Source organism: Balaenoptera acutorostrata, chromosome 1, assembly GCF_949987535.1.
Source record: "Balaenoptera acutorostrata chromosome 1, mBalAcu1.1, whole genome shotgun sequence".
NCBI lineage: Eukaryota > Metazoa > Chordata > Mammalia > Artiodactyla > Balaenopteridae > Balaenoptera > Balaenoptera acutorostrata.
In genome coordinates this window covers 59,203,232-59,222,858 of record NC_080064.1, presented here as the reverse complement: position 1 = coordinate 59,222,858, position 19,627 = coordinate 59,203,232, and the positions used below count along the sequence as shown (strand labels likewise).

The following is a 19,627-nucleotide window of genomic DNA, read 5'->3' as shown; positions in this document are numbered from 1 at the left end:
TGTTCTGTAGGAGTTGTTCCACATGTAGATGTATTTCTGATGTATTTGTGGGGAGGAAGGTGATCTCCACGTCTTACTCTTCCACCATCTTGAAGCTCCTCTCCTTTTTTAAAAAAAAAAATAATTAGTTTATTTATTTTTGTCTGCATTGGGTCTTTGCTGCTGTGCATGGTCTTTCTCTAGTTGTGGCGAGCGGGGGCTACTCTTCATTGCAGTATGTGGGCTTCTCATTGTGGTGGCTTCTCTTGTTGTGGAGCACGGACTCTAGGTGTGCAGGCTTCAGTAGTTGTGACATGTGGGCTCAATAGTTGTGGCTCACAGGCTCTAGAGCACGGGCTCAGTAGTTGTGGCTCATGGACTTAGTTGCTCCATGGCATGCGGGATCTTCCTGGACCAGGGCTTGAACCCGTGTCCCCTGCATTGGCAGGTGGATTCTTAACCACTGCGCCACCAGGGAAGCCCTTATAACTCCTGTTTTTCTCTAAGTTTTTATCCTTCCAATTTCCTTTAGACAGTTGCCAGTTACTTTTCTAAAACTCAGACATGATCATATTACTCTCCTTACCCCAAAATCTCAATGTCCCCCACAACTATGCTCATAGAATAAAGTGCAAACTCTTTAGCCTAGTATAAAAGTTCTGCCCATCCTGTGTGCTCACCTATTAGAGCTCTCCATTTCCTGTGCCTTGTCCTTTCCTTTTCTGTGTTAGTGCATGTGATGTTCCTTCAGCCTCCTCTGTCTCTTAAAATCATACTCACATGTCCTACCCTTCATGAAACTGTCCTCAAGTTGCCTGGTTGAAATTGTTCTTTTTTCCAATATTCTCATAGTCCTTTGTTAATCTCTGCATTTGATTCCTACGTTATTTCTATGATATGTTACAGTATTCTCACATTATGTGGCCAAGGACAAATGTACATTAGCAAAGAGCAGAACCAATTGGAAAGTTACACATATTCACATCTCCATATTGTACAGGAAAACAAAAGTAACATTCTTGTGAGTCTTGTCAATTTAAAGCTTTATCAAATCAGATTCTTCATGCAATCTTCATGTGTCAGAAGGAAACAGCTCTCCCACAGTTGGTACAGTGGAAGGGAAACCTCTTCTCGCTCTTTTCTAAGAATCCTTTTGCTAATTGTAAAGACTTCATTTTTAAGACCAGCCTCTGGAATTTCATTAATTAGTCTTAACATTTAAAAGCAGGCTTGTAAGTATAGGATGGAAAGGAAGAAAAAGAATAACTTTACAGTGAATAAACCTGACAAACACCACCTCAACCAGGTGATCAAGGATAATATCAACAGTGATGAGTCATGTTGATGGTGTATCCCTTGATTTGGTATGATGGGAATGATACTGTACCTCTGTGGTCCTCCTCCCAAAACATTACCCCAGTCTAATTATGAGAAAAACATCAGACAAGCCCCACTTGGGAGACTTTCTTCAAAATATCTGACCAATAATCCTCAAAACTATCAAGGTCATCAAAAACAGGGTAAGTCTGAGAAACTCACAACCAAGAGGAAACTAAGGAGATAACTAAATATGATGTGGTAAACTGGCTGGGATCCTGAGACACAGAAAGGACATTAGGAAAGAAAATGAGGCTATCTTAATAAAAAATGAACTTGAGTTCATAATCATGTATCAATATCAGTTCATTTATTGAGACAAATGTACCATACAAATGTAAGATGTTAATAATAGGGGAAACTGGCTGTGGGGTATATGGGAACTCTCTTTACTATCTTTGCGATAATTCTGTGAATCTAAAACTGTTATAATATTTTTAAATCCTTTTAAAAATTCAGTCTTGCCAAATTCAATTTAACTGGCAGAAATATGATTTTGTTTGAAAACAGTGAAACAAGGAGTATATACCATTGTGTTCCACAAAAAAAATAGCATTCAGAGTCCTGCTGAAATAACACAATGGGGTGAAAACTTATTTCTCTTTATTGACTTGTACAAAGAATGCTTTTGTTTAGGCAATGAGTATTTTACAGTGGAAATACTGTGCACGTGGAAAAAATCAAAGGGGAATACGCTGCAAAACTAAACTTTTTTACTTAAAAGGGGCATAAAATGTGCTTCTTGCTTTTAATGGGGATAATTATTTTCATTCTTTAATAATTAGTCCTCTCTTTGTGGGCAGCTCTTTCCTGCTACTTTAATAGAACTTAGTGGCACAGAGAGAACTGGGAGCAGGGGCAAGGGAGGTGTTGGGAAGAAAGGTCTTTGCTCTGTCTGGCAGGTACTGCTCAGAACATTGGGGAAGTTGAAAATGAAGCCATTCATTCAGAAATATTTGTTTGCCTACTATAAACCAGGAAGTGTGAGGGTTTCTAAAATGAGTCATTTACAGATGCTGCCCTCAAGCACCTTATCATTGTTCAGGGTTGTAATATACACATGCACACACGATTTATATAAGGAGATAAAATTATATATATCCTTATATAAATCAAGTATGTATAAGAAATGTAAATATGTAATATATATATGTGTATGTATGTATGTGTATATATATATATATATATATATATATATATATATATATATATATATCCTGTATAGCTCACTGTCTTTCCTTGCCTCCCATATGCAGCTATTCTAATGTGTTAATATGTATCTTGTATGTGTGTGTTCCTGCAAAATGTATAATATTGTTTTGTGGGCATATATCTTTAATTTATATAATTATGTAATTATGTAATCCCACTTTCTTACTTTTTTACAGTGAGCACTATGTTTTTAACACCCATCCTTGTTGTTATGTGAATACATAATCTTTTACCTGTAATACTGCAAGAAAGAAGGAAAGACCTCCTCTGCCAGTCCCATTGTAGTGTCTGACACTCTCCTCCCACCAACCCCCTCCTCAAGGAGCCTTCATTTGGTTGGTGCATGCCCTTGGGTCTAGGGTATAAGTATTCACTTACATAGACCTGATTGTCTAGGAAAGTTTCCAAAGGATTCTGGCTCGTTTCATTAAGAAGACTGCTTTGTGACCACCTGAAGGGGTGGGATAGGGAGGGTGGGAGGGAGATGCTAGAGGGAGGGGATATGGGGATATATGTATACGTATAGCTGATTCACTTTGTTATACAGTAGAAACTAACACAACAATGTAAAGCAATTATACTCCAATAAAGATGTTAAAAAATAAAAACAGAAAGTAAAAAAAAAAAAAAAAAAAAAGAAGACTATGCTGGCAGCTTATTCAAAGCTGTAATGAGTGAAACTCTACAAATCCTCTCTGCCTCCTGAGGATGTGTCATTTCTGATTCCTTTTTTAACCTTGACCCCAGAAAACTGTGTTAACCTTGACCCCAGAAAACTATGTTAACTCTCTAAAATCCCCATAGTTTTTCTGAGTATTAATTGTGTTTCAGGATGCGTACCTGTGGGAGAATGGAAGGTGAGGGTCTGGGAGACAGGGACTAAGATCTTGTCCTGGCTGTGTCTGATTGGCTGAGACACCTTGAGCAGGTCCTTATGTCCTTCTGTGGTTAGAATAGGTGCTGAAGTCACTCTTCCTGGGTTTGAATCCCAGTTCTGCAACTTTCTAGCTGTGTAAACTTCGGCAGATTACTCACCTAGGAAATGAGGTAATTAAACCACAGATGATTTCTAGGAGGGATTCCAATTCAACTACTATTTCATCCATAGATGCTTTCTTGGCTCTGTGCCCTTTTGGCATCATTCTTCTGTCCATCTTTTCCCCAATAGCCTCTTCTCCCTTCAAGGTTCTCTCCAGACAGCATGTTCTCTAAAGCCTTTCCTCAGATTTCAGATTTAAATAAAGACTAGAAGAGCATTAGAGATGGAATAAATAAAAGTAAAATAAATTTTTTTATTTTTTTAATTAATTGATCTAATAGATAACTTCAAAGTGATAATAGTAACAATATATTAGGTGATTATAGCATATGGATGAGTGAAATGAATGACATACATTTATAAGGGATGAGAGGGATTAATTGGGAATATTGTAGGTCACCTGCCTTTCATCTGAAGTGTTATTTGAAAGTGGACTTAAATTTGTTATAAATGTATGTTATAAATTGATATGCTAAGAGTAGAGAAAATGGAATTATATAAAATGCTCAGTTAAAACCAGAAAAGGCAGAAAAAGAGGGAAAAAATAAACAAAGAACAAGTACAATGAATATAAAAGAGCTACAAACATGGTAGATATTAAACCAAATATACCAATAATTGCATTAAATATGAATTATCTAAATATACCAATTAAAATACAGAGACTGTTAGAGTAGATAAAGAAGAAGACCCAACTCTCTCTCTCTCTTTATATATATATATTTACAAGAAATCCATTTTAAATATAAAGACACAGATAGGTTAAAAGTAAAGGGATGGAGAAAGATAGTCTATAGTAACACTAATCAAGAGAAAGCTGAAATAGCTATATTAATTTCAGACAAATTAGACTGCAGAACAAGGGAAATCATCAGGGATAAAGAGGGTCATTACATAATGATAAAGGAGTCAATCCTCCAAGAAAACATAGCAATCCTTAATGTGTATGTACCTAACAACAGAACATCAAAACACACGAGGCAAAAACTAATAGAACAGCAAGGAGAAATAGACAAATCCATTATTACGGATTTGGAGACTTGAATACCCCTTCAGTAATTAATAGATCCAGCAGGCAAAAACTGAGTAATAACACAGTTGAACTGACACAGCACCATTAATCAACTAGACTTAATTGACATTTATAAAATACTTTATCCAACAATAGCAGAATACACAGATACCATGCCATGTTGATCACTATAGCTTTACAGTAAGTCTTGAAGTTGGGTAATTGCAGTCCTTCAACTTTGTTTTTCTTCAGTATTGTGTTGGCTATTTAGTTTTGTTTTTTGTTTGTTTGTTTTGCCTTTCCATATAATCTTTAGTTTGTTTGATATCCAAAAAATGGGTGCTCAGATTTTAATTTGGATCGTATTGCATCTATAAATCAAGTTGGGCAGAATTGACAACTTAACAATATTGAGTCTTCTAATCCACGAACACAGAATATCTCTTCATTTATTTAGATCTTTTTTGACTTTTTTCGTTAGAGTTTTTTACTTCTATGCATATAGATCTTATATATATTTAGATAGATTTATACCTAAGTATTTCAAGGTTTTTGATGCTAATGTAAATGGTACTGTGTTAATAATTTCAAATTCCAGTGTTCATTGTTGGTATGAAGGAAAGCAGTTGATTTTGTACATTTACCTTGTATCTTGTGACCTTGCTGTAGTCATTTACTCATTTCAGGTGGGTTTTTTATTTTGTCAATTCTTTGGGATTTTGTACATAGACAATCATGTAACCCTCAAACAAAGACAGTTTTATTTCTTCCTTTCCAACCTGTACACCTTTTATTTTTTTAAATATTTAGCCCTATTGTCCCCATAAGTGGGAATAGCTAACATTTACTGAGTGATTACTATGTCCAGACACTGTCCCAAGCATTTTGTATTTATTTACTCATGAAATACTCATTATTTACTCACAAGAACTCTATAGAGTAGGATACTACTATTATCCCAATGTTACAGATGAGGAGACTGAGGATAGAGAAGTTAAGAAAATTGCCTAAAACACTGAAATATCCCAAGAATGTTGACACTTCGGTATTAAAATGTTCTCTCTTGAATCTGGGAGAAGCACAGAAATCCATTGCAAACCATGGTTTCCAGTTCTTGTTTCAGGAAATATAATCATGAAATCTGTCTAACCACTGATAATCATATTAAATATGAACTGTCTAAATATACCAATTAAAATACAGAGACAGAGTAGATAAAGAAGATCCAACCATATATATATATATATATATATATATATATATATATATTTCAAAGAAGATCCAACCATATATATATATATATATATATATATATTTCAAAACTCTAATATATATATATATATATATATATATATATTTACAAGAAATCCATTTTAAATATAGTGGATTTATATCCATCTTTCCCTGGAGTTCTATTCAATAGTTCCAACTGAGTACTAGAAATAGTCTCCTGTGTGTCCCACAGGCATCTCTAATTCAACATATTCAAAATCATACTCAAAATTTTCTCCTCCAGTTTTGCTTTTCCTCTTGTGTTTCTTTTTTCTTGTTGTTATCTCTTCTTCCTTTTTACCTTTTGACCCCCCTTCACTCATTCTGTTAGGTTAGAGATGGGATGATGGATCAAGCAAGGTGCTAAAGAAGTAGTTTCAAGCTTTCTTCTGTATCAGAATCACCTGAGGGCCTTGTTAAAATGCAGACCCCCAGGTATCACCCATAGATTCTCATTCTGTAGATGTGGGTTGTGTATTTTTTTTTAATTGAAAAAATTTGACATGTAGCATCGTGTAAGTTGGGTTGAGTATTTTTAACAAGCATCCCAGTTGATGCCAATTCAGGTGATCCTAGGACCACAGGTTGAAAAGCACTCCAGGGCTCAGATGAAGGCATCAGCCTTGGATGGAGAAAAGAGAAAATGCTGCAGGATATGTGTGGGCTAGGGGCTGCTGGAGTTTTATCTGGTGTCCTCCTTTCTTTATGAGGTAGGAGCTAATGTCTCTATGAACAAGGAGCTGTTTATAGCGTCAGGGTGCTAGGAGAAAGCAGTCAGGCTGGGAATAGAAGTCATAGGAATGGGAGAAGATCCTTGTAGGGATAAAGGAAGAGAGTCTGAAGCAACACTGATCTTGGAAGTCAAAACTGTAAAGAAGATACTATTTTCTGGTGAAGGATGGGGAACACAACTGCCATTAGTTGTCTACAGAGCTTAAAAGAGGGGAAGAACCCAGAAAGAAATGGAAAGAAAAGAGATTCCCCAAATTATGATTGTGAGGGTCCTAAACATCACCACCTGTCTCTGCTAGAGAGGCAGCATGGTGTGAAATACGCAAGTCCGAGAGGTAGCCAGAATTCCTAGCCTGTACCATGCAGTTAATCTCTCTATGCCTAGTCTCCTCATTTGTAAAATGGAGACAGTATTAGTTCCACTTCATGGTCTCATAATATAAGTTCCAAATGAATAAACACATGTAATATATTAGGCTCATAGCAAAGACTCAAATGGATGTTAGCTTATTCACATTCCACAAGCAATACCCTGCTTGAATTTTACACACATAAGTCAATCTTACTTCAAACAGGGGTACTTTTGACCCCTTTTTACAGATGAAGAAACTGAATATAAAAGGAAAACAAGTTATTTGTCTAAGTCCAAAAAAGTGGTATGTGAGCAAACAGGAACTGGAGACCAGGTCTCCAAACTCCAGCTGCATTTTGAGTGTCTACTTGTTGCCAGGTATTGAGGAAGGTGCTTTTAACATGTCAGCACTTGCCATGTATTTCTCTATTATCAGTTGAGGATATTAAGGATAGAATTAAAGGCCAAATTATAAACAGGTGGTGGAACCAGAGCTGGAGAGAAGCCAGCTGGCTCCAGAGCTGGGAACTCCTACAGTGACTTCTACCCCTCTTGATGGAATCTATATTACCCCACACCATCCTGGTCACCTCTGAGAGCTACATGCCAGTGCTTACTAACATCTGTGAGGGAATCAGAGATAAATGAATCTCAGTTCGATCTGAGAAAAGCCCATAGCTTTGTGGAGAGTATAAAACAAGTATATACAAAGCTATAATACAAGGTGAAAAGGTGCGTGGGAACTCAGAGGGAGGGATTCCCTCCAGCTGGATATGCCATTTGGAGGTGAACCTAGAAGGAGGGCAGGATTGGGGCATGTGGATGAGGGAATGGGGTTGGAGGATGAACTGAATGGAGAAGCAGACACAGGAACTCCCAAGAATATCCAGTTATTAAGCCAGTGTGTGCAGACTTGTGGAAGGTAAGATTTGAAAGGGAATCTGGGATCTGTTTGCAGGGAGCTGGAAATCTGAAGATAAATAGTCTGAACTTTAATTCTGTAGGCAACAGGGAGCCACAAGAGATGTGTTGTTTTTGGCTTTTTTGCAAATGCCTCTTTTTTTTTTGTATATTTGTAATTTAATGATTTGTAATAAAATCACACTAATGTAAAGTTAAGTTTTCTTTTAGGTAAGTTACTAAATTTAGCTGGACTTCAGTTTTTTGTTTTTTTTTCACACACACACACTGTATTTTATTTTTACAAGAGATAAATAGACTGACACCAAGCATTGTACATGGATGACCACAACAAAAGCAACAATGATTGCAATTACCAAACACGAAACACACTCATACTATGTCATAATATTGACATTCAGTCCAGTAATCCTCCACTGTAACAAGTGCCTCTTAAAATTAATGATTTTACTTGGAGATAACTGAAGACTGACATGCAATTGTAAGCAATAATACAGAGAGAGCCTGAGTAACTTAGTCTCCCTCGATGGTAATATCTTGCAAAACTGTAGTCAATATCACAACCAGGATGTTAACATTGATACAATCCACTGCTCTTATTCAGATTTCCCCTGTTTTACTTGTACTCATCTGTGTATGCATTTAATGCTATGGAATTTTATCAAATGTATAGGTTTGCATATCTACAACAGTCAAGATACAGGACAGTTCCATCACCATGAGAATCTCTCCTGTTGCCCTTTTACAAACATACCCACCTTCCTTCCATACCCCTTCCCTCATCTCTAAGCCCTATTACTAGCACCGTTTCTGTAATTTTATTTCAAGAATGTTTCATAAATGGAATCATAGAGTATACAACCTTTGGTGACTGGCTTTTTTTTCACTCACCATAATTCTCTTGAGATTCATTCAAATTGTAGCCTGTATCAATATTTCTCTCTCTCTTGCTCTCTTTTTTTTTTTTTTTTTGGAGTAGTATTCCATGATATGGATGTACCATAGTTTAACCATTCACCTGCTAAAGGATGGCTGGGTTGTTTTCAGTATTTTACTACTATGATTTAAGCTGCTATAAATATTTGTGTACAAAATTCACACATAAAGTTGTGTGCATTTTGTGTGAACATAAGTTCATTTCTCTGGGATAAATACCCAAGAGCTCTGGGTATGTATGTTTAGTAGTAGTAGGTAGGTACACTGGGTTGTATGTTTAGTTGCATCATTAATTTTATAACAAATGAATATATATATATAACTAATGTATATATATCATATATATTCTTTTTCAGATTCTCTTCTATTATAGGTTATTACAAGATATTGAATATAGATCCCTGTGCTATACAGTATGTCCTTGTTGTTTATCTACTTTATATGTAGTAGTGTGTACCTGTTAATTCCAAATTCCCAATTTATCCCTCCCTCCCCTTCCCCCTTTGGAAGCCATAAGTTTGTTTTCTATGTCTGTGAGTCTATTTCTGTTTTGTAAATAAATACATCTGTATCATTTTTTTTAAGATTCCATGTATAAGCGATATCATATGATATTTGTCTTTCTCTGTCTGACTTACTTCACTTAGTATGATAATCTCCAGGTCCATCCAGGTTGCTGCAAATGGCATTATTTCATTCTTTTTAATGGCTGAATAATATTCCACTGTCTCATTGTGCTTTTAATTTGCATTCCTCTAGTGGCTTATGATGTTAAAAAACTTTTCATATGGTTATTTGTTCTTTGTATGTCTTCTTCAGTGAAATGTCTATTCATGTCTTTTGCCCATTTTCTAATTGGACTTGTATTATTGAGTTTTGAGAGTTCTATATTTCTGGCATACTAGTCGTTTGCCAGAAATGTGGCCTGCCAATATAGCTCCCAGTGTATTCCTTCTCTTTCCATTAGTTTTACAAGGTCTTTCACAGAATAAAGGTTTTTAATTTTCCTTTTATTTATCAAATTTTCCTTGTATGGACTGTGCTAATGGCATCAAGTCTAAGAACTCTTTCCTTAGACTTAAATCCTGAAGATATTCTTTTCAAAAGAACAATTTTGTATTTTTACATGTTATGTTTAAGTCCATTGTCCATTTTAAGATAATTTTTATATAAGGTGTGAGATTTAAGTTGACTTTTTTGTTTGCTTGTTTGTTCTTGTCTATGGATATCCAATTGCTCTAGCACCATTTGTTGAAAGGACAACAACAGTCCTTCCTGCATTGAATTGCTTTTGCACCTTTATCGAAAATCAGTTGGTTGTATTTGTGTAGGCCTACTCCTGGGTTCTCTGTTCTGTTCCATTGATCTATATGTCTATCCCTCCACCAATATGACACTTGCATGATTATTGTAGCTATATCGTAAGCCTTAATATCAAGAAGAGTGATTCTTTTCACTTTATTCCTCTTTTTCAAGAGTGTTTTAGCTATTCTAGATACTATGCCTTTTCTTATAAATTTTAGGATAAACTTGTTTAGGCCTACAAAATCCTTGCTGGGATTTTGACAAGAATTTCATTAAACCTATAGATCAGTTTGGAGAGAATTGACATCTTTACTAAGTTGTCTCCTAATCCATGAACACACTGTGTCTCTCCATCTATTTAGGTCTTCTTTGATTTCTTTTATTAGCATTTTATAATTTTCAGCATTCAGACTATTTATGTGTTTTGTAAATTATACACAAAGTATTAACTTTTCTATAGAGTGATTGTAAATAATACTGTGTTTTTTTAATTCTGGTTTACATATATTCTGTCTTACTATATAAAATCATGCTTCTATTTTCAACCTACCTATGTCATTGAATGTGAAGTGAATTTCTTCTTACTTCAAACACCATACAGTTGGCTTGTGTTTCTTTTGTTTGTTTGTTTGTTTGTTTTATCCACCCTGCCAATCTGCCTTTTTTTTTTTAATTTTTATTTATTTATTTATTTATTTATTTATTTATGGCTGTGTTGGGTCTTCGTTTCTGTGCGAGGGCTTTCTCCAGTTGCGGCAAGCGGGGGCCACTCCTCATCGCGGCACGTGGGCCTCCCACCATCGCGGCCTCTCTCGTTGCGGAGCACAGGCTCCAGATGCGCAGGCTCAGTAATTGTGGCTCACGGGCCCAGCCGCTCCGTGGCACGTGGGATCCTCCCAGACCAGGGCCCGAACCCGTGTCCCCCGCATTGGCAGGCAGACTCTCAACCACTGCGCCACCAGGGAAGCCCCCAATCTGCCTTTTTAATTGGTGTATTTACACCATTTACATTTAAGGTGATTCTTGATATATATGAACTTAAGTATGCAATTTTATTATTTGTTTCCTGGTTTTCCTCTGTTTCTCTTTTATCACCTTCCTGTGGGTTACTGTAATGTTTTATAGGATTCTATTTTGATTTATTTTTAGTGTGTTTGAGTATATCTCTTTGTATAGAAAGTTATTGCTTTGGGTATTATAATATGCACATATGACATCATAATCTATTACCATTTGAGTGAAGTATGAAAACCTTACTTCTATTCAGGTCCCTTTGCCTTCCCCAGTTTTTAATATCATTGCCTTGAGTATCAGGTGTTATAATTTTTGTTTTGATCATCGTGATTGTAAAAACTTATGAGAAGAAGGATTGTCTATCATATTTACCCCTACTTTTTCTTTTACCTATCTTGGTATTCTACTTTCCTTTATGAAGTTCCAAATTATCTTTTCCTTTCTGTTTATAAAACTTCCTTTAGCCACTCTTTAAGGGTAGGTTTGTTAGCAACAAATTCTCTTAGTTTTTCTTCATCTGAACATGTCTTTTTTCATGAAGGACCATTTTGTTGAATATAGAATTTGCAGTTGACAGTTCTTTTCTTTCAGCACTTGAAAAACGTCATGCCATTTCCTTTGGCATCTGTGGTTTCAGATGAGATGTCTGCCATCGTCTGAAATAATGTTCCTCTGACAGGTAATACATTGTTTATTTCTAGCTGCTTTCAAGAATTTTTCTTTGTGTTCAGTTTTCAGAATTCAATTATGTGTCTTGGCATGGATTTCCTTGGAATTATCCTGGTGGGGTTTGCTCAGCTTCTTGGAACTGTAAGTTTGTGTCTTTCACCAAATTTGGGAGATTTTCAGCCACAATTTCTTCCCATACTCATTTAGATTTCTTTTCCTCTCCTTCTGGGACTCTGATGATACAAATGTTGGGATTTTGGTTACGTACCACAGGTCCTTGAGACTCTGTTCATTTTTTTCCCCAGTCTATTTTCTCTCTATTGTTTATATTGAGTAAATTTTATTTCTTTATCCTCCCTCAAGTTCACTGATTCATCCAATGTCATCTCCATGATACTATCAAGACCATTCAGAAAATTTTAAAAATTACTATTATTGTATTTTTCAGTTCCATAATTTCCATTTAGATCCTTTTTATACATTTTATTTCTTTGCTGAACGTTTTTTTAAATTTTATTTTATATTGGAGTATAGTTGATTAACAATGTTGTGATAGTTTCAGGTTTACAGCAAAGTGACTCAATTATACATATACATGTATCTATTCTTTTTCAAATTCTTTTCCCATTTAGGTTATTACAGAGTATTGAGCAGAGTTCCCTATGCTATACAGTAGGTCCTTATTGGTTATCTATTTTATTTTTTATTTTTAAAAATATTTATTTATTTATTTGTTTTAGGCTGTGTTGGGTCTCAATGGCTGCATGCAGGCTTTCTCTAGTTGCAGAAAGCGGGGGCTACTCTTTGTTGTGGTGTGCGGGCTTCTCATTGCAGTGGCTTCTCTTGTTGTGGAGTGCAGGCACAAGGTGCATGGGCTTCAGTAGTTGTGGCATGCAGGCTCAGTAGTTGTGGCTCATGGGCTCTAGAGTGCAGGCTCAGTAGTTGTGGCACACAGGCTTAGTTGTTCCACGTAAGTGGGATCTTCCCGGACCAGGGATCGAACCCATGTCCCCTGCGTTGGCAGACGGATTCTTAACCACTGTGCCACCAGGGAAGTCCCTGGTTGTCTGTTTTAAATATAGCAGCGTGTACATGTCAATCCCAAACTCCCAGTCTATCCCTCCCCACCCCACCCTTCCCCTCGGTAACCATAAGTTCATTCTCTAAGTCTGTGAGTCTGTTTCTGTTTTGTAAATAAGTTCATTTAGTATCATTTTTTTTAAAGATTCCACATATAAGCGATATCATATGTTATTTGTCTTTCTCTGTCTGACTTACTTCACTTAGTATGATAATCTCCAGGTACATCCACGTTGCTGCAAATGGCATTCTTTCTTTCTTTTTAATGGCTGAGTAATATTCCATTGTATATATGTAGCATATCTTCCTTATCCATTCATCTGTTGATGGACATTTAGGTTACTTCCATGTCTTGGCTACTGTAAACAGTGCTGCAATGAACATTGGAGTGCATGTATCCTTTCAAACTATGTTTTTCTCCAGATATAAGCCCAGGAGTGGCATTGCTGGATCATACGCTAGCTCTATTTTTAGTTTCTTAAGGAACCTCCATACTGTTCTCCACAGTGGCTGTACCAATTTACATTCCCACCAACAGTGTAGGAGGGTGCCCTTTTCTCCACACCCTCTCCAGCATTTACTGTTTGTAGACTTTTTGATGATGGCCAATTTGACTGGTGTGAGGTGATATCTCATTGTAGTTTTGATTTGCATTTCTCTAATAATTAGCGATGTTGAGCATCTTTTCATGTGCCTCTTGGCCATCTGTAAGTCTTCTTTGGAGAAACGTCTATTTAGGTCTTTGCTGAATGTTTTTATTTTTTTATTTGTTTCAAGAAAATTTGTAAGTGCCTGTTGAAGTATTCTTATGATGGCTGCTTTAAAGTCTTTGTCAGATAATCCCAACATCTGTTTCATCTCAGTGTTAGTTTCAATTAATTGTCTTTTCTCCCTGATATATCTCCAAACTGAGAATCCTAACTAGCCAATATTTGCTCCAGAACTCTGGTATGGCCCATTCCTTTTTTTTTTTTTAATTTATTTTTATTGGAGTACAGTTGCTTTACAATGTAGTGTTAGTTTCTGCTGTATGGCAAAGTGCATCAGTTATACATGTAGCAAGGGGGCAGGGGGGGTGGGATGTATTGGAAGATTGAGATTGACATATATACACTACTATATATAAAATAGATAACTAATGAGAACCTACTGTAAAGCACAGGGAACTCTACTCAATGGCCCATTCCTTTGACACTTCTGGCCCACCACAGTGCTGGTTCCCTGGGCTAGGGCTCTTAAGGTGAGATATTTTATACTGGCTTTTGAGGTGCAAGACTTGGTTTGGATGTAGAACCTATGGTTTCAAATTTTCATCATTCCTTGTGAATTCAATTTATAATCTCTTAATTTCATCTCTCTGGCATTTGAAGGCTTTAGCTTTGGAATATATATTTCCACACCCCCTAGCTTTTTTCCTTCTTCCTCCTCCTCTCCCCCTCCTCCTCCTCCACCTCCACCTTCTGCTTCTCATCTTCTTTTTGGGTGTTTCTTTGTTTTAAATGTCTTGCCTCCAGAGGCACCTTCATTCATCTTCCATATCAGTGTTTTCAGGAGCCTCTTTTCTTTTGTTTTTTTATGTTTAAGACATGTATTTTTAGTTTTTTGTGTGTTTTTTACTGTAAAAAAACAAATGTGCGTTATAAAAATTGGAAAAATCTAAAAAGCAGTGGAGAAAAAGACACCCATACCCCACAAGGAACAGTTGTTTTCAAACAGAAGACGAGGCTGAGGGAGAGAAGAGTAAGCTTGGTCAGGAGTCGGGGCATGACGTGGCCTCTGAGGTTCAGTTTCCTCATCACCAAAATGAAGGGCTTGGCTAGATGGTCCTCAGGCAACTTCCAATGTTATGAATGACTTAGTGATGGGACATGACTGTCTTCAAATGGCTGAAAGGATATAAAGCTATCCAAGGGAGCAGATTGATCAATGCAGTTCCAGACTCCAGAAGATGAAACTAGAATCAGTGGGTGGAGTGACAGGTAAACTAAGAAAACTTCACTAATAATTAGAACTACCCCCCAATATAGAGGACAACTTGTCAAGCACCAAGTAGCCTGCTCTGGGGTAAACCGATGCCTGTCAGTTTCAGTTTCCGGGGCCTCTTTTCTAGTTTTTCTCATTTCTAAAGACTTTTTAGTTGCCCTAATTTCAACAGACAGAGTGATTCTTGTGGTTTAGGAGGAATGTGCAAAGATTTCATTAATGCTTAGAATTCTCACCCTACTTCCTCCCTGACCCAAGTTCTTCTATCAAGTTATTTATCTCCAAACCTGCTATGTTTTCCAGACTGAAATCTGCTGTTCTTTGGATTAACTAAAAAGATCATTGCCACTTCCAAAAAAGCCACTCTTAAAATGCTCAAAGACTACAGGATTATGTGTATACAGACTTCTGTATTACTATGTGAAGGTCAATAGCTGTCGTTTATGTTACCTATTGTATTCTATATGCCTTCTAATTAGTCTTCAGGCAGTAGCTCCTTGAATCCTCCCCACAATTCTTTCTCACAGGTGTCAGTTCCCCTTCTACAGAAAAGTAATTTCTCCAGGACCCCACAGCTCAAAGGCATATTAAGATGTACTCAAAAGAAGGAAAAGGGAAAAAACCCACAAACATTCTAAACCTAGTTTTCTGCCTCTAAAACGTGTGCTCTTGATCTCTACCTAACACGCATGAGCTTTTGGGTAAGAAAGAAAAGCTATAAACATGTTTTCACTAGTGAGTAAAATATAGTGTATCAGCTTAATGACACAGAATGATAATAACAGAAAAAAAAACAAGACTTGGAGTGAAGAGAACTGGTTTGGGTCTAGGTTCATCATTTATGAGCCCTGTAGCCTTGAACAAGTAATTTTACCTGCTGCATTAGTTTTCTTTTGCTGTGTAACAAACTACCACAAATTTTGTGGCTTAAAACGACTCCCAACCGCAGAACCCACAATTCTGCAAGTCGGAAGTCTGGATGGGCTCAACTGGATTCTCTGCTTAATTGAGGCTAAAATCAAAGTGTTGGCGGTCTGATCTTATGCGCAGTTTGTAGAGAAGAATCTGCTTTCAAGTTCATTTAGGTTGTTGGGAAAATCCGGTTGCTAGCGCTGCGGTCCATGTTTTCTTATTGGCTGTCAGCCAGGGGTCGCTCTCTGCTCCTAGAAGGCTGCCCACATTCCAGTCACGATTCTCTTATGAGGTTTTTATGATGATGACTAAATGAGACGTATTGTACACATAGCGATGATGGATGTGATAGCTGCCTAATGTCGCTGGGTGCAGAGGATACCCCTCAACCCTTAAACACAGCACATGTCTATACAACAGGAAATCCTACCAGGGGGCAGGTTCCGAAGTCTCGTGTAACAGAAGAGACTTCTGTTGGTCTTCCCCTACAAAGACAGAAACTGGGTTTTGCGCTGGACAAATGTTTACTAAGTGAAGTGGACGAGATGCGGTGAAGTGTCTGGCATCAGTAGTGGGAAGAATTCTAACTGGCCATTCCGCAGTGAAAAGAAGGTGGCGAGGCTTGGGAAAGGCTAACCCCGCAGGGGGCAAAAGCACAGAAGTGGTGAGGAATGCAGTAGGTGAGAAATGCCTGCATCGCCAGCGCTGTAAGCAGAGCCCCCTCAATGGGCGGGCGCCTGTGAACGCAGGACCGCCTCCCACCCCCGCCCCCGCCCGGGCTGTGGGTACCCGTGTGGGGGACGCCGGGGGGACTGCGTGGGGGGCGCGTCTGGGCTCGGTCAGCCCCTCATAGCCCAATCCCCCCTCCGTGAGCTATGCAAGTGGAGTCTCCCAGCCTGCGCCCCCTGGCTCTGGCTAACCAGCCTCAGTCCCCCCGTTGGAGCATTTCGCCCCGAGCCTCCGAGCGCGCTGGTTGCCAGCTGCAGCTCGGAGCTTGGTTACGCAATTACTTGCCGCGGCTGCGACCGCGGCCAAAGCCCACCCCGGCAAGGAGTGAATTTGCCGCGAGGTTCCCGCCTCGGAAAGAGGTAAAAGCTATCTTCCGCCTTTTTTTTCGGGCACATGAACGTGCAGCGTAGCGGGCGAACCAGCCTGGGTTATCGTGGGGTGGAAACCGGTGGGTGCGTTGTCAGGGAAGCGGGTACCTGGGGACAGTTGCTGCAGGTAAGGGGTCTCTGTTAGCGCCACGAATCCTGGACTCTGTGGGCTCCCTGGGCGCCCCTCGCTGCCCCCGTGACCACACCCTGGATCGCGATGTCTGCAGCAACCTAACCTTGCCCGCAGTGATCGATCCATGTCAGAGATGCGCACAGTTTTTCATACCGAAGGAGGGAAGACAAGGGCTTATTTGGGGAAAAAATGTTTGGTAACATCGCTCAGACGTGCGTGTTTTAAGGGTTGGCAAGCTGTCCATTATTGCGGCATTCTCTAGAGTGGAGTAGTGTGGCGTGAAAAATAAAAATGAAATAAAAATGGGTGCGTAGCCACCGCGAAAGTAACAGTAAGGTATCATTGGAAGAGGTGCGGGGCGAGCCTGCCCTCCTCCCCGCCAGCATTGCCTTCCGTAGGTGCGTGGGGTGGGTGGCGGGCTCGCCGCAGAGGAGGGAGGAGGGAAGGGGGAGGAGGGTGGGGTTAGGGAGCGAGATGAGGCAGACACCCCTCCCACCTCCCCCGCCCCCAGTCCCCAGGGAGCGGCGGGCCAGGCAGGCGCTGCGACAAGACACCATTCCGGGTTAGACTCCCATCGCTCACTCTTCCTCTCTTTCTCTCTTCCTGCCTAGGCTTCCCTCACTGCTGGCCGAGTGCCAGAGAAGGTGTGCACGCATCTCCCCGCCAATACCCAACCATGGGCAACTCCTGCTTTGGCCTCAAGGAACGGCTGATGAAGCGGCTGCGGCCTCTGCCTACGGTGATCGTCATCCGTACCTGCCTGCCCCAGAGGAGGAGCAGAGATTTCCGCGTGGTGGTGCTCGGCTCGGCCGGCGTGGGCAAGAGCGCGCTGGTGCAGAGGTGGGTGCGCGGCAACTTCCGTGAGGCGTATCTGCCGACCATCGAAGATACCTACCGCCAGGCGCTGGGCTGCAGCCGCAAGGCGGGCGCGCTGCACATCACCGACACCACCGGCGGCCGCCGCTACCGGGGCCTGCAGCGCCTCGCCATTGCCAGGGGTCACGCCTTCATCCTGGTCTACTCCGTCACCAAGAAGCAAACCCTGGAGGAGCTGAAGCCCCTCTATGAGCTGATCCGTCAACTCAAAGGCAACAACCCGCAAAAGTGCCCCATCATCCTGGTGGGCAACAAGTGCGATGAGAGCCACCGGGAGGTGAGCGAGAAGGAAGGTGCCGCCTACGCGTCGGAGTGGAATTGCGCCTTCTTGGAGACCTCCGCCAAGATGAATATCAATGTGCAGGAGCTGTTCCAGATGCTGATCAACTTCGAGAAGAAGCCCGCCGCCGCCGCCGCCGCCGGCGCCCAGCCTCCCCAGAAGAAATCCCAGATCCCCAAGACCGCCGAGAAGCTGCTGGGCAAGTGCATCATCATGTGAACCCTGAGCCTTAAGGAGCCCGACCCTCTTCTCCTTCAGTGTGCTGAAAACATGGACCGACCCCATTGTGCTCTGTCACCTGTACATGACTGACTTTTGTGCTGTGGTTTGGGTTGTAACAATTAAATGTCAATAAATGTCCCTTGTGAGTTAGTAACTTTTCTTTTCCCCAGGCAAGAGAACTCGAATTGTTGAAATATGGACATTGGAGGAGGAGAGGAAAAAGGAACAGGATGCATTTTAAAGGATGGGACTTGGACGGACTTTAGAGATTAATGTTTAAGAAAGAGAATGGAAATAGCGAAATGAATTGAAAGATGTCACTGCCCTTCTTGTAATCCTATTATTGTGTATTATTCTTAAACATTTCAAGTCCTGTAAATGTCTGATCATATCTTCCCATTGTGTATTTAATTGTTAAGAGAGATGTTTTTGCAACAAAATCTCTGACAGATGACTGTGAGACAGAGATACTAAACATGATAAAGAAATGAATGTTCTATAGTTGAGCATTGAGTGTGGGAGCAGAGAAAATTGTGATAGTGGAACTTGCTTACTAAATATATGCCAATTGTTTCCTAAGTCATTTAAAAATGTTTGAGTATTCTACACTGCAGTTTAAAAAAATTGTAACAGTTCCGTGACTTAATAAAGCTTTTCCTGCATGCAATCAGCTGTAATAATTTCTTTTTCACTGAACAACAACAAAAATCACCCATTGCATTATCACATTGCCAGTCACATCTGGAGAAGATTTCTAATAAGAATTTTTCACACTGATGCCCCTGCCCTCTTGAAATTAGCCAGTGGCGGGGGAGCGGGGGTGCTGGTTCATGGGTCCCTGCAATGCAGAGCTGGTCTGTATCCATCACCGTTCCTGGACTGACATCCAGAACTCCAGGCATCTTTGAAGGGGTTGCTTGTTCATTCTGCTGCTGTCTTGGAGGTAGGTGGGGTGGTGAAAAGCAAACCTCAGCCTTTGGCTGTCTCAAAAGTCTTTCCTCAACAAGTATTGGATACAGGGAATGGGGAGTGGGATGGAAGGTAAGGGGAGAAACAGGTGGGATTTGAAATCTGAGAAACTTCTCCTTAAGAGAGTTTTTTTAAAGACTCATTTTATATTTGAACATAATTTTTTGAGTGAGGGAATCCATATCTATACATGTTCTTGTTTTCAAGTTTTTGGGGTTTTTTTCAGTTAAGGGGAAGGGGGGAGGCTTTTAGTCT

General features: G+C 39.7%; 1 protein-coding gene across 4 annotated transcripts in view; it reads left to right on the top strand.

Annotated features, from left to right (window-relative positions):
• Positions 1–19,070, top strand: part of DIRAS3 (DIRAS family GTPase 3) — a 45,698-nt gene extending 26,628 nt beyond the window's left edge. For 2 of the 4 annotated variants that reach the window (XM_057540805.1, XM_057540808.1), the window contains 2 exons: positions 11,883–11,961; positions 17,637–19,070. In XM_057540805.1, the coding sequence (XP_057396788.1) occupies positions 11,883–11,961; positions 17,637–18,400 (843 nt within the window). In that variant the 3' untranslated portion in view covers positions 18,401–19,070. Of the gene's footprint in view, positions 1–11,882; positions 11,962–15,297; positions 16,884–16,907; positions 17,020–17,636 lie in introns of those variants that run through there. The other 2 variants (XM_007171657.2, XM_057540812.1) reach the window with 2 other exon arrangements.
• Positions 19,071–19,627: the final 557 nt, after the last annotated feature.